This window comes from Equus przewalskii, chromosome 14 (assembly GCF_037783145.1).
Source record: "Equus przewalskii isolate Varuska chromosome 14, EquPr2, whole genome shotgun sequence".
NCBI lineage: Eukaryota > Metazoa > Chordata > Mammalia > Perissodactyla > Equidae > Equus > Equus przewalskii.
The window spans coordinates 62,910,878-62,925,679 of record NC_091844.1 but is presented as its reverse complement, the minus strand read 5'-3'; the positions used below and the strand labels follow the sequence as shown (position 1 = coordinate 62,925,679).

General features: G+C 41.3%; 1 protein-coding gene across 31 annotated transcripts in view; it reads left to right on the top strand.

Moving 5' to 3' along the window:
- RASGRP3 (RAS guanyl releasing protein 3) overlaps window positions 1-14,802 on the top strand; it is a 99,077-nt gene that overhangs the window by 81,571 nt on the left and 2,704 nt on the right. For all 31 annotated transcript variants that reach the window (XM_070574111.1, XM_008531575.2, XM_008531576.2 and 28 more), the window contains 5 exons: window positions 3,125-3,240; window positions 5,401-5,548; window positions 9,995-10,031; window positions 12,145-12,270; window positions 12,614-12,978. In XM_070574111.1, coding sequence (XP_070430212.1) covers window positions 3,125-3,240; window positions 5,401-5,548; window positions 9,995-10,031; window positions 12,145-12,270; window positions 12,614-12,978 — 792 coding nt within the window. The remainder of the gene's footprint in view (window positions 1-3,124; window positions 3,241-5,400; window positions 5,549-9,994; window positions 10,032-12,144; window positions 12,271-12,613; window positions 12,979-14,802) is intronic.

Here is a 14,802-nt window from a genome sequence, read left to right as displayed (position 1 = left end):
AGGGAGAGTAAAGAGTGAGGGCTAGAAGACCCCTTCCTCTATGAATATTTTCCAGATACTCTCTGGTTGTCCAGGAATCAGATGGAGTCCGTGAAAACAGCCCTCTGGAGGTAGGAACAATTCAGCAGATACTTAGGTCTACCTGGCGTTGGGCTCTGGAGGAGAATCTCCCAGAAAGGCCCCCTTTCCCCTTCATGTCAGTCTGTTCTCACTTGCCCAAATACTCTCATCTACTTCTAACTCCTAGTTTTCCCAGGCATTTGACACCTCTGTCATTGTCCCTCAACCTAAGGACTGTTCGTGGATTAGAATCTACTCATTAAAAACCCACATAGGTCACAATAAAATGCCTGAACAATTGGTTACTTGAGGGTAGGAAAAGATCCTGTAGGTTGGGTAGTTTCTCTGGCTATACATATTTGGGGGTCTGTGACACAGTAGCACAATGCCATTTAGGTCAGAGACATCACTTAATGAAGGGCAAGGCTCTGTCAGAATTTCCATATAGAAAGAAGAGTAGGGGTGCCAATGTGGGAAAAATGGAGACATCTTAGGTACTAGAAACTGTGATCCTTGATTAAACATCTCCTTTAATGGATTGGAACATACTTTGATGCCATAGGATCAAGTTTTTGGGATATAATGTGCTTTTTGATAGGAAAAGGTGTTTAAAGAAAAAGAAAGAATGTTCTACATCTTGGTTCGTCCAGGAAACTATGCGGTGCTGAAAGAAACGTTATGCGGAGTATCTGAGGCAGGAAGGAAAGATTAGAAAGTTGAGGGAAGGGGCTAAGAAAGCCATAAGGTCCAGTGGAGGCCACATGATGATACAGTAGTAACAGACCCAACCTGGAACCAGGGAAGGTGGGTAAAGGATCCAGGGTGGATGGAGTTGTAGCTCAGGAAGGTCTGGAGTCAGGAAATGGAAGACACAGCTATTCTTTCTCCTACTCTCGTCTCTGCTTTGCTCTGAATGCTTACTCCATTCTCTGCAGACAGACTTTCTTTGCTCCACATGGGAAGTCTGTCTCTCCCTCCCTCCCTCCCTCCGTCCTGCTCTCTCATTCTCTCTCCCTCTCTCCTTACCTCTTTTCTCTTCTCTTCTCTCAAATTCCAATTTCATGGGGAAGGTTGGCCCAGTTTAATAAATTGCCTACTGTTGGTTTAATTAAATGAAAGACTAGGTTCTATTGTGAATTTTCATACTAACTATTATTCCACAAAAAATATTGTACTCTCAGTATAAATATGGATATTAGACTATAAATAGTAGGCACTCCATAACAGTTAATTTTAATGGTAGATAAGTATTAATATTGGACTTGCAAAAAAATGTAATGCTTTGTGACTTTGCACAATTCTGTTATCTATGGATAAACTTACAATGGGTGCTAAACAACCATATTTTTAATTAAGTAATTTGTTCATTTATATTTTGCCAACTTCCCAAAATACTCCTAAAGCAGCTTGTGACCTAGGGCAATATAGATAGAATAGACAGAAACCATAGGAAAAAGAGAGAAAGATTCATTCTAACTGGACTCTAGGTCAAATATATGTTTGCATACATGTGTTTGAAGGGAGAACTTACAAACCATTTTGAAAACCCAACTTAGTAGAGAGCAGTGGAAAAATCTGTTTTATTTTTCTCTGATTATAAAGAAAGCCCGAATCATTGTACATAATCAAACATTACATAAAATACAAAAAATGAAAAGTTTTACTTTCAGGCCTTGGTAATTCAACTCTCTAGGGATAACCACTGATGATTTGTAAATGAACTTATGTGACTTTATTCTCCCCGCACATACATATACAGACACACACATGCATATACACGTGTACGCCTTTGAGAAGCCTTGTTCAGTTACTTCCTCAGGACAATTCCTAGAAGTGGAGTTGCTGAGTCAGAGAGTAAGCACTGATTGGCCTCCAGAAAGATTGCGGCTGTTTACTTCACCAACTTGATATGAGAGGGCCTAGTTTCACGTACTCTAGGAAATTATCACTTATCTTAATGTTTTCCAGTCTGAGAGGTAAAAAATAAAAAGTTTCCCTTGCACTTCTATAATTATTAGCAGAGCTGAGCATCTTTCCGTGAGTATATCGGTCATTTGCATTTTTACCTCAGTGATCGCCTATTTTCCTTTTGTGTCTTTGTTCTCGTATATGTTGCAAATAATTTTCTCTATTTTTCTTTAAGTTTGTTAATTGAGCTTTTTTGATTCAGATATTTTACATTTTATTGTAATAAAATGTTTTTGTTTGTGACATCTGACTTTGATATGCTAAGAAAGGCCTTTCTCACTGAAAGATGATAAAGCATGAAAAATACTTTTATCTATTTACCTTTGGTGCTTTTACAGCTTTATTGCTTTACATTAAAATATTTAATGCATCTAGACTTTATTTCGGCGGCAATTAATTTTGTCAGATTATTAGCCATTTAACTCAAAAGCAATTATTGGAGAATCCATAAATTCCCTGTGGATTTGAAAAGATACTCTCTGATATTCTGAATTCCTATATACACAGGGATCTGTTTCTGGACTTTACTCTCTGCAGTAAGTTACAATGCCGTGTTTTGATTAATGTAGTTTTGTAGGTTGTTTGATTTCCTATAGGGCTCATTCTCCCTCATTACTTCTCACCTTAAACAGTGTTAGGCTCTTCTCAACATGGTCACCTCTTTTTTAACTTTAGAGTCAATTTGTTCATTTAAAACAAATTCCCACTGGAATTTGATTGGAATTGCATTTAACGTATGCTTTAATTTTTGAGATAAACATTTTAAAGCTGCATTTCCTATTGTTGTAGTATTGGCTTTTGTGAATTCCACAAGCCTAACTCCTGCTCAACCCTGAGGTTTCAGTTTAGACCTCACTTTCTCCAGGAAACCTTTTAAAATCTCCTTCCCATCTCCCCGCAGTGCACTCTGTTTTTGTCCTCAGCATCGCACTTATCTTATTATACCATAGAGGCTTCTTGATTTCATTATCTCTCACTAGATTCTAAGCCCCTTGATAGAAAGAATAATATGCTAGTTATCATTGCTTTCTCAATCATGAGTTCAGAGCCTGACTCACCAATAGTCATTCAATAAATATTTGTCTTTCCTTTTCAGTCTGTGTTTAGAAACTATGACCATGACCATGATGGGTACATCTCCCAAGAGGACTTTGAAAGTATAGCTGCCAATTTTCCCTTCTTGGATTCCTTCTGTGTGCTGGACAAAGATCAGTAAGTTTTCATTTTGTTACATTTTAATGCAACTGTCCTGAAGCAGAAAATGATTTTCAGAGGAAAGCAGGGGAATCTTTAGTTTACATCTTGACTGCTTCAGTCTTAGTGTGTTGACGAGCCAAAAGTAACTTTTCACTGATTTTTCCTTGGTGCTCACTGACATGACTATTTGGATGGACTCACAAGGCAGACCGCCTCATCAATGTTGGGTACAAGTACTCATTTGCAAGTTAACCTGGCTCTCCATTTCCCATATTACTTCCACTGCTTAGCTAGTTCATCAAGCCCAAAACCGCCATGAAAAAAGAATAGAGGAGAAATATAGTTAGATCTAGCCTGGGAGAGTCCTCAGCACCAGCGGGCCTGAAGGCAATCTTAAAACTCATCAAGTAAGTAAGATTATTTTATGTTACTCATGGTCTTTAGGAGAGCAGGTGATGGCTGCAGATAGCTAAGAGATGGCCATGCTTTGTTTTTTTCTTTGCTAGTCAAAGGTTGTATATGTTTCTCTTTAGCTTCAAATGATTCCTGAAAAATTAAATGGCTTTAGAAGCTAAAACCCAGCTCATTAAAAAATAATGATTAAAAAAAGTTTTTGCCAAGAAACCCTGACATTAATAATTTGATTGCTTAATTTTTAATTAGTTCCTAGTTTAGAAATCAACTGTAATGAAATGCTGGATTTTCATATTGGTTAAATATCCAAATTATATCACACTAAAATCCACTAAATTTTTGTTGGTGTGAGGATTTTTTAAAAATAAAATCGGTAAGCAATTCAACACATCAAGGAAAGACATCATAAATGTCTTAAAACCTTAATTCATCTTCATTGTGTATCTAGAACAAAGAAAACTTCTTAAACAAATTAAATTATTAGAAACATAAAATTCCCTTAGAAAATAAAATTTAAATTGCCTGCAAACTACCCACTTCTTCCCTTACTTTGCTTCTGTCAGTGGCATACACATAGGACGTGGACTTAAAATCACTTCCTAGTCTTCATTTCTTTTCTCTGCTGGTTCTTTAGCTAGAACTGAGATTATCCAAGCAGATATGTAAATATCTATAATTTTTCTAAAAACGAAATTTGGAGTATTCATAGCTCCCATGATTTCTTTTCAGACAGTTTAGCTATGTTGGTTTTGAGAGGACAGTGAACCATCCAGGAAGAGATTCTAGCAAGTTGTTGACGATGCGGTACCAAGAGTCAGAACAGTCAGGGCAGGAGATATGAGCTGTTAGGTCTTCAGCCCAGCTGTGTAAGCTGGAGTCCCAGAAGTGTGAGCAAATTCTGATGGGAAAGTTTAGAGGAACATGAGCGTGGGGCCTGAGGAATGCAGCTTCGGGGACTCCTCTCCCCACAAGTAGAAGCTGAAACGAAGAAGTGGGTTCTGCAGAAGAGCTGGAGAAGGAGGAGCCTGAGAGGCGAGAGGGAAACCAGGGCTGCATGGAATCACAGGTGTCCATGGAGGAGAGAGTGTCAAAAAGGAGGAAACCTGTCCCCAGGTCACATGCTGCCAGGAGGTCAGCAAGTTCAAAGAATGAGAAAAGGCCATGAGGATGTCATTGTGACAGGTTCAACAGAACGGTAGGGCTAGAAACCTGATTATATGGAGTAAAGAGTAATTGAAGGAAATGGAAACAACGTCTAATAAATACTCTTTTCGAAAACTTTGGGAGTAAGAGAAGGAAGAGAGAAAAGACAAGTGTTGGAGATGGCAGAAAGAATGAGGAAAGACATTTTTTAAGAGGGGAAGTCCTGAGTGTATTTATAGACAGAGGAAGGAGTGGGTAAAGAGATGGAGCAAAACCTGGTAGGAGCAGTGTCCGGTGGAGGCTGGAGAACAGGGGATGGGAGCATGACTGCCTTCGAAACAGGAGCACCCCAAGAGAGGACAGATGAGATATAAAGGAATTCTGAATTGGCACAGAAGGATGTGGTCTCCACACACGCACACCTTCTGCTTACTAAGAATGACTTTGGCACTTAAAGCTGTCCTTTGAGGTCCTCTGTTCCTTTCAGATGTGACAGAGATGTGAATAGTCCCCACCTGCTTTTGGCCACAAAGGTTGGGGAGGTGGATGATTAAAGCGTGGCAACTACTTAGCAATATGGTATTCAAAGATCCCTCACTTCTTGGATTCTTTTCACAGGGATGGCCTAATAAGTAAAGATGAAATGATGGCTTACTTCCTGAGAGCTAAGTCCCAACTGCACTGTAAAATGGGACCAGGATTTGTCCATAATTTTCAGGAGATGACCTATCTCAAGCCAACCTTCTGCGAACACTGTGCAGGATTTGTAAGTCTGTTTTCCATTGTTTTCTCTTGTATGGAGTTATTTGTGTATCATTCTGAGAAGATAGGAAAATGAGACACTAACGGAGTCCAGCGCCTGCCTTAGATCAGAAACAAAACAGGATGGCTCCTTGAAATTAAAAATTAAATGAAAAGCAAAAGCAAAATCTGCGGGGTTAGCTCTGTTCTTTCTAGGAATGTAGGGCTGGTGAAGACAGGGAAGGTTGATGAGGCCTGATAACTCGAGAGCGGAGTGTCTGTAATCCCTGCCAGGAAAGGTTCCACCCAATGGCCCCTGGCCTTCATCGCTAATACTCATAAATGAGTACAATTAAGGGGAGTATTCATCTTAGCCAGTTCCTCCCAGTTCTTGTTTCATATGGTGTCAGTTACTAGAAATCCATCATAGCATGGCTCAATAATTCATAACTCAAAAAGGAAAAAAAAAGTCTTTCTGGGGAGGAGATGGTTATAGTAATAAATAACATTTACTTGGCACTTGACGGTAAGGAAGTACTTCCATGGACGTTAGTGTAATTAATCCTCATAACTAGTCCCTGAGGTGGGCATGTGGCTCTCCCCATTTGCCTATGAAGATGGAGAGGTCCAGAGAGGATAACTCAAGTTTCCCAGGATTTCACAGCCAATAATGAACCAGGGCTGGGACTCAAACACAGGTGTTCTGACTCTGAATCCTGTGCTCTGCCTGCATCACTGCAACAAATGAAGATTGTACACTTCATTTCCCCACACTTGGTAATTCTTTGACAACTAAATCTGGCTTTGGTGCTCATATTAAACAAATACTCTTGGGCCCTGAACATCTTCTAGTTGACACGCAAGTTATATAAAATGGAAATTGTGGTACTCTAGTTGAGGGTGGCCCAGCAGCCAGGTGAGTATGACTGTTGCTCCTCTGTTAAGATGCCAGAGCTCAGCTCTGTTAGCTTCGTTCGGGAGTCATGGCTCACTGGTGACCCATACTGAATTCATAGCTGATATTATATGCTACCACTAAATTACATTTTTCCCATACTATGCTTGAAGAACTGGCTGTGACAGACCCAAAGGGAGGGGTTTGTGTTCAAGCACACACCCCTCTGAGCATGGGTAAATAAGAGGCAGTGGTTACCTCAAAAATGGCCTCAGGTAGTCATAACAGCTGATGTCATCAAGGGCAAGGCCGGCCTAACTAGCTCCTTTCACCCACCCCGGGGAAGGAGAGGTTCTTCTTCTAGTAGCTTTGCCTCTGGACTGCATCACTTGACCACTTTATCATACAACGAATACATCTCCTTTTTCTTGTTTCTCACTTCCGATGGGAACTTTTGGATGTATCTAGACCTGAAAAATGCTGAAGTGGGATGGGGCCATGTGTAACTCTCTCCCTCAGACTGGGGCCCGGTGAATCTGTTGGGCCATGGCACTGCTCAGCCAAAAGTCAGGTTGAGACATCTGTCCTTTGGTGTGGTGTGAGAGCTGGAGGGCCCTTATCATATCTCAAGATCTTATCTCTGCTCTCCAGCCCTTCTGGAGGTCTCTTCCTTCTATGGAGTCACTGGTTCTGTAGAAGCAGAAAGGTAGTTTTTCTCAGGGGCTTCCACACTCCTCTCCCCAACTCATGAAAGCAGCTTTGCTGGCACTACGTTCTTGAGGCAGCTGTGATGAGGTAGAAAGCTCTGGACTTGCAGTCTGGAACCCTAGCTTTGAATCAAAATTCTGCCCCTTATTAACTCTATGTCTTTGACCAACTTCTTGACCACCTGTGAGTGGTTGTTTTCCTATCTGTAAAAGGGGGTTAAAACTTACCTGTCATGTTGTTGTGGTGATTAAATGATAGCAGACGTATTGCATGCCACATAGCTCAGAGTAAATGTTTCCTTTTTTTTAGTATTCCTTGATACTTTTGGAGTTTAATTGAAATTAACTCATTTAAAGTTTTGATAGCCCTTTTTATTTTTTCAAAATATATTTCATTTCATTGGTACAATTTGATTTGATCTTTACTCACACATTTTTTTAAAGTCCATTGGTTTTTAAAGGGATTTATAAATTTAACTCAGTAGATGTGTTCTTGGAGGGAATTGTGGGAGAATGTGGAGGAACCATTTTTCAGTGCCTGGACCACCTGCTTTTGAAATAAATTCCATCTTAAGGGTAAGGAGGGCAAACAGACACTAGTTGAAATGTATTTATTTTAGAATTAGAATTCCAGAACTGAAAGAGTTTTGCTAATTCCCTTACTTGAGGTCTGGAGAAGTTAAGTGACTTCTTTAAGGTCACATGGATCATTAGCAGCAGGACCATGACTCATATCCGGGTCTCCTGACTCCCAGTCCAGTGCTCCTTATACCACAAACATTTGCTCCAAATCTGACGGTAGCTTGAGGTCTCAAATCAAAGGACTGTGGGAAGTACTCCTGTGTACCAGCTACATGAGGTCGCCGTCTCCTGTCCTTGGCTGGCACGCTGACCCAGAGCCTCTTCCTGCCTAGAGTCATCTCCAAGTTATTAAGTAATCATTAGCAAGCGATGGATGCGCTGATCTCCCCTCCTGATACCTACCACTCATCTCGACTATATCTTTTTCAGCAGTTCCTGCAGCTATGCTAATAACGTGCCATATCCAGATATTAGGATGCTTCTTCTTAAATCTTATCCTTTCTTTTCCTAGATCAGTAGCTTTTGCTCACACACAAAACACCCAGGGCAATGGCTTCTTGTCTTTCCCTCAAGTGACACATTCTCCTTCCCCTACTTACTAGCTATGAGACCTTGCCAAGTGACTTCACTTCTCTGTAGCTTAGTCTCCTCATCTGTAAAAATGAGAAAATTATTATTACCTATCCCATAAGGATATTGTGAACATTAAATGAGTTAATACACATAAAGAGCTTAAAACTGTGCCTCTCACATAGCGAGAGTTCAATAATCACTAGCCATCATGATTATTGTTGTGACTACTACTAAGGGCTCCCTTAGAAAACAATTTCTTAACACTACAAAGTTTCCCAGATGTGAGACCTTGCAAATTATTTAATTCCCTGGATCATCACACTCACCTTGTATAAAAGAGAAGCAAACTAGATGATCTTAAAGATCCTTATAGTTCTGAACACGTGATTGTCCTGACCACCCACTTCCCTTTTCTGTGTTCACTCCTCCCCATCCCTCTTCCAGTCATCCTAAGCACCTGACGACTTGCTTCCAGTTAGTTGTCTTAATAATTCTTCCTGTCCCCAAAGCAAAATAATGCCCTGTTCCAGGAGACATTTGCATCTTAATAATGTATTCTGAAGGACCAAGTAACTTTTAAGGCTCAGCGGAATTATTCTCCACTGGTGGAATTTCCTTGTCAGAAAGAAGGCAAGGGGTAGCCTTCCTAATGCCCTTGAGTCACTTCACATTGGCAGCTATTCACTCTTCTCATTGGGCCATGATGACACTCAGGACATTGTTCCCCTATAATACATTGTGAACACACCCCCATCAGCCTCAGTAGGCCATGGGCCCTGTTTCCTTCAAATCATTTTATTAAGTAGATATCAGCCACCTAACCTAAACACTAAAAGGTTGGGAATGGAGCTTCTCCAGCTTGAGCTCAGCCCATTTAATGCATCAATATTTGTTAACGCATGTTTCTGGTGTCCCTGGTACCCATGTGCAAGTGCTGTGGGAGGCACGAGAAAGAACATGGGAAGGCCCCTTCTTTATGGAGTTGATGTGTGTCAGGTGGGCAAAGACACCACCACCAGGATGATGCCCCTGAACTGCTGGGCAAAAGCTCCCTCCTGGAACTGTAGGCCCTCTCATCTCTCCTGAGTCGTTTGTCACTTTCCTCCAGCCTGCTTCCTACTTGGTTGGCAGAATCTCTGCCTTTTCTGCATCTCCCACAGCCTTGGCACAGGCCAAACACGGAGCAAATACGGAGAATGAATACATGAATAAATGGCAGATCTTCTTCTCTTCTGTATTCCTTCAAGGTACAAATGCTCCTCAGAAAATAACCTAGCAAAATCGAAATGCTTTAGTGGGATGTGTGTTGCTTAGGTTGCTAAATTTCCTGTAGGGGGTGTCAAGAGCAGCTAGTGTGATTAAAAAGAAGGCAGAGGGTGCTGGGGGCTTCCAAAGATAGAGTGACAATCTCCCCCATAAAGTTCCCTGAGAGCATATTATGCCAAAGTCCAGTAAATGCACCAGCATCGGTTTCCCATCCCAGCTCCCTTTGGCTCCCAGAAAGAAAAGGGAAGCATAACTCCTGTTATTGCCCCAGCTGGGGTGGGGGCTGGGAGAGGGTTCTGCTATCTGACAGGAAGGGTGTCAGGAGCAGTTACATCCTGTTTGTGCTCTACCAGTCATCACGCTTCCCAGGATTTCCTTCTCTGTGGCCTTGTTTTCTTTCCAGATTTTTTCCTCAGATTCCCTGACATTCCTTTGTCTTTTGTTACAGCTCTGGGGCATAATCAAGCAAGGATACAAATGCAAAGGTAAATAAATGTTACTTGGTTAAAATTTAAAAATGTGACATTTGGGGCAGGCATCAAACTTGTCTGGTGAAACTCCGAAAACTCTTGGCATCATGGAGAACGTGGGTCTTTTGGGCCACTGGCTTCTGAAGAGTTAATGAGTCCAGGAAAGGAATCCCTGGAATTCTGGAGAGCCCAGACTGGAGTTTTTTAGCTTGTTACAAGAGCAAGCAAACCACCCTTATCAACCTGCATACGTGAGCCCCCATCTCTAAGATGTCTTGCTAATCATGAGCATATGGTTATGGTGGGAATTCTGAAGCAGGACAGGCCTAACTAAAATGCTGTATACAAGAACTATACCCTTCAAGGGACAAAAAAACACACACTCATTTCTGTAATATATACGCGTTTCTTTCCGCTCTCATATAGCTCTTCCTTTCTCTACTGAATCACAGATGATGAGAAAAGAAACCTGAAAACTTATTTTTATCGCTTTCAATGAATTCGTTCATATGTCTCCCTCATTTAATTGAAATTTATAAACAATTGAGTAACTATATATTTGATAAATGCAATACACATGCATATTAACAGGCATTTAGGAATGTGTTGCTACTTGCACATATATGATTATTATACTTTATTGGTGTTTAATTTAAAAAATTCCTGGATATTTTATGCATACTGTCTATACCGGTTCTTTGAAGAATCGGATAATGCTCTTGAAAAATAGAATAAACTACAAAAAGAAACATCTTAATCCCAGAATGCCTTCAGATTAATGTTATACCCTTGTGATGCCTTTTTCTCTCCAGCCCTCTGTCAGTATTTGGCCCTCGTTTTGCAGGAACAGAGAGCTTTCCTGAACCTTGATGGGAATCACCTTTTACTGCTCAAAAAAACTTCCCCTTTAGTTCTCTGTATCAGTTATCTTCGTCTAACTTTGGATTTTTACTTTCAAGCAGCAAAGATATTGCGATATCTTACTACTCAGCAATAAGTCATTAGTTTTATTCTGGTTTCTGTCTCTTATCTCCTAAAAGACCCACCCACCCACATACACACACACACACACGCACACACACACACAATTTTATGAAGATAAAAATCAATTAAACCCTTGGATCATCTTTGTACATATGATATTTTCTCTTAAAGGCACATGGAGTGAAAAAACTAATTAAAATACACTGAACATATTAAAATTTGATCTTTCCGTGATGTCTTTATAAGACCATTTGACACAAGACCATTTGGGGAAAAAATGGGTATTGGAAATAATTAGAATGGTTCTTCTCTTTGATGGTAAGAGAGAAGTATACTCTTTAAAATGATCATATCTGTTCAGTGAGCCTAACGGAAATGCAGGGCCCTCGTCATATGAAATAATTGTGTTGCTATCTTCCAAAGTGGCCAAAATTTTTTACCCCAAGTAGTAACTAATATTCTTTCTTAACTAAAGCATCCTAATGGGAAATGGCATGGAATCTGCCGCATGCCATTTCAAAGCCATAGTCAAATCTGGAACATGTTTATTGAGCATGTGCCCACCTTGTTTTCTGTGTCTATGCAAAGAAAGGAAGCAAAAGATACCGTCACTTGCCCTAGAAAAGGTTTTGGGAAATGAAGAAGAATGAAAAGTGCAGACAAATACTGCTTGGAGGGACATCTCGCTGTAAACAATCACTGTAAAAGAGACAAGAGTTGGTCCTGGGAGAGACTAGAAGCTGGGGCTTCTTGCCCTCATTCCGGCTCAGGGGCCTCTTTGGGGGAATCTGTCTTGGCCTAGGAAAGAACCCCAGTCCTTTATGACTTGCATTTAGTTTTGGGCAAAGGCAACTCCCCACTCAGGCTAGCCCCTGCTCGTTTGCTCCCCAGCGCTTCAATGAATTGTGTAGAGGAAGAAGCTGAACAAATGTGAGACTTTAGGAATGCCAGGAAGGCAAGAGTGACCCACTGGCCCTTTTCCAGCTGCTAGACACACTCTGTGTGCCTGAGCCAGACTCAGATTCAACACAGAAATGAAGATGGGGGAGGGGAGGCTGACAGCTCAAGCGCCACCCTGGAAGACCAGTCTGCACCAAATGCATGTGGTTCCCACTAATCATCTGTGATACTCTGGGTTTTTCAGACTGTGGAGCCAATTGTCACAAACAGTGCAAAGACCTCCTGGTTCTGGCCTGCAGGAGATTTGCCCGGGTGCCCTCCTTGGGCAGTAGTCCTGGCTCGCTGCCTGGAAGCCCCTCATTGCCCCCAGGTAATGTTCTTTACTTTCTCTCCTACCACGATTTCTCTCTGCTCACCTTCCCACACCTGGACCTTGGTTGGGTTCTGGAGCTGAACCCAGAGTCATTATGAACACCAAGACCTTCTTCAGGGTGAGCAGAGGTGGCAAAACCCTTGAGTCAAGCTTGTTTCCCTCTGCTTTCAGGGCTCACTAATGGGCAACTCACCTGCAACCAATTTAGTTCTGCCTCTTGTCTGTTCTTCCAGGATCTTGCTTGTCAAACTCCATTTGTTTGCGCCAACTTTGATGGTTTGCCATAAAGCAGTCAGATGTCGAAGAATCACAATAATCACAACAATCTTTCCCCTTCCAGTGCAGGATGAAGTGTTCGAGTTCCCTGGTGTTGCTGCTGGACACCGAGACCTGGACAGCAGAGCCATCACACTGGTTACAGGCTCTTCTCGCAAGATTTCTGTGAGGCTGCAGCGGGCCACCACGAGCCAGGCTACCCAGACCGAGCCTGTATGGTCTGAGGCTGGCTGGGGGGACTCAGGGTCCCACACCTTCCCCAAAATGAAATCCAAGTTCCATAACAAAGCAGCTAAGGACAAAGGCTTTGCCAAGTGGGAAAATGAGAAGCCCAGGGTGCAGGCTGGTGTGGATGTTGTTGACAGGGGCACCGAGTTCGAACCCGACCAGGATGAAGCAGACATGGGTGCGACCAGACAGGATGGTGAGGTCAGTGCTGGATCCAACCAGTGATAAAATCAGAAGTGGGAGGCTGAGGGGCTGAGATGAGCATGAGTGAGTCTGGGAGGCAGCCTGTTAGTTTTGAAATTGGAAATCAAGACACATCACTTTTAGTCTTGCTGTTGCCTAATTTTGTGACCCTGGGCAAATGATTTCTCCTCCTTGGACCTCAGTTTCATCATGGATAAAATTGAACCAGATAGGTTCTAAAATTTAGTAAGGGTTGCCATGTCTGTGTGCTGAAATGATATCTAGGGACCCATGTCTATGGCATGTATCCAATATACCCATACACTATACTGATCAGCTTAGTTTTCCAAGGTAGAATCAGGACTCAAACCCAGGGGAGGCAGTGGAAGCAAAAGACTTACAGACAGAGAAGGAGAGTTGGAAACTCTTGCCCCTACTGAAAAAAGAGGTTTCTGACAGCATCAGGGAGAAGGGAGTGGTAAGAATCAGAGACGTGGGGACCTCAAGGTTCTACAAGCCAGGTTCTGCCTCTACACAGAAATTTCACTCAAATCATCCAAAGTGAATTGGAAGCATATGGAATTGTTAGAACAAGCTGAAAATGTAAATTGATTCAAGATGGACTTAGATAAATTTGTCAATAGTCCATCGTGTATTAAGAAAAAAGGATTTAGGGAAATTGGTGTCATATTCCTAACCTTTAAAGCAATGTCATGGAGGGCAGCCATTGCTTCCCTACTGAATCATTCTCATAAACAGAATATTGGGTTAGGCAGAGATCCCATTGGATCAAGTCAGTGCTCTTTATTCTTATGGGTGGTCCTCCACATTCCACTCTTCAGGAGACCTAAACACACGGTCTCTCTCCATAGTTTCCCATGATGAGAAAAACTCCCATGACCTTTCACCAAAATTCCTCAAGTTCCTTCCTCACTGAAGACAATTAATAAGGAGGCCATACATTATCTTCAGTCTTATGGAGGTTATTATGAGTTCCTGCTGAGCCTTTTTTTTTTTTCTTTCTTATAACACCAACTTTTAAAAGCAGCTTTATTGAGATATAATTTATATACTATAAAATTTACCCATTTAAAGTATAGAATTCAATGGTTTTTAGTATATTCACATAGGATGCCCCCTTCAGGATGGAGCTCTCAGGATGGTTCCCACCTCATGCGCCATCTTTGAATTCAGAGCAGTACCTGCTTTTGTTTAACAAATAGTGGAACTAGCCGTGAGTTCACTTCTATTGGCTGAGCACCGTTCAAGTTACGGAAACCTTGCTCCTGGGATGGGAGAAATTCACAGCCTGTTAGGCGTAGGACAATCACTTACATGGGTAGGATTTCCTGCTCTCCAATCTCTATAAGGAAATAGAAACAAGATCTGGGTTTTTAAAAATTTAACTTAATTTTATTCTTTGAAAGCTGGATCTTTATATTCAGGTGTTCGCTTACCCTTTCAATTTTCTCATCTCATAAATCATAGAGATATTCATTGAACACTAATATTTAATTTTATTTGTGCTAATTAAAGAAAGCAGAATGTTCTTATGTAAAATGCATAGAGGATACAGTCTCACTTTCATCGATATCAGTAACAAATGAGAAGACATTTACTCTGGCTTGGGAAAAAAGCAAGAAGGAAAAAATGTGACAAAATTATACCAAGAGATGAATATGTAGGCAAAGGAGTTTTCAAATTTAAGAATTTTTCTGCCAGGCAAGATCAATGAATGGCCTAGGAGACATGATCTACACATTTTATTATTTAGGATCAGATGATGTTTATGAGTCCTATAAGTAAAACTGATAGACAGAAAAGACTGTGTTTGTAATCTGT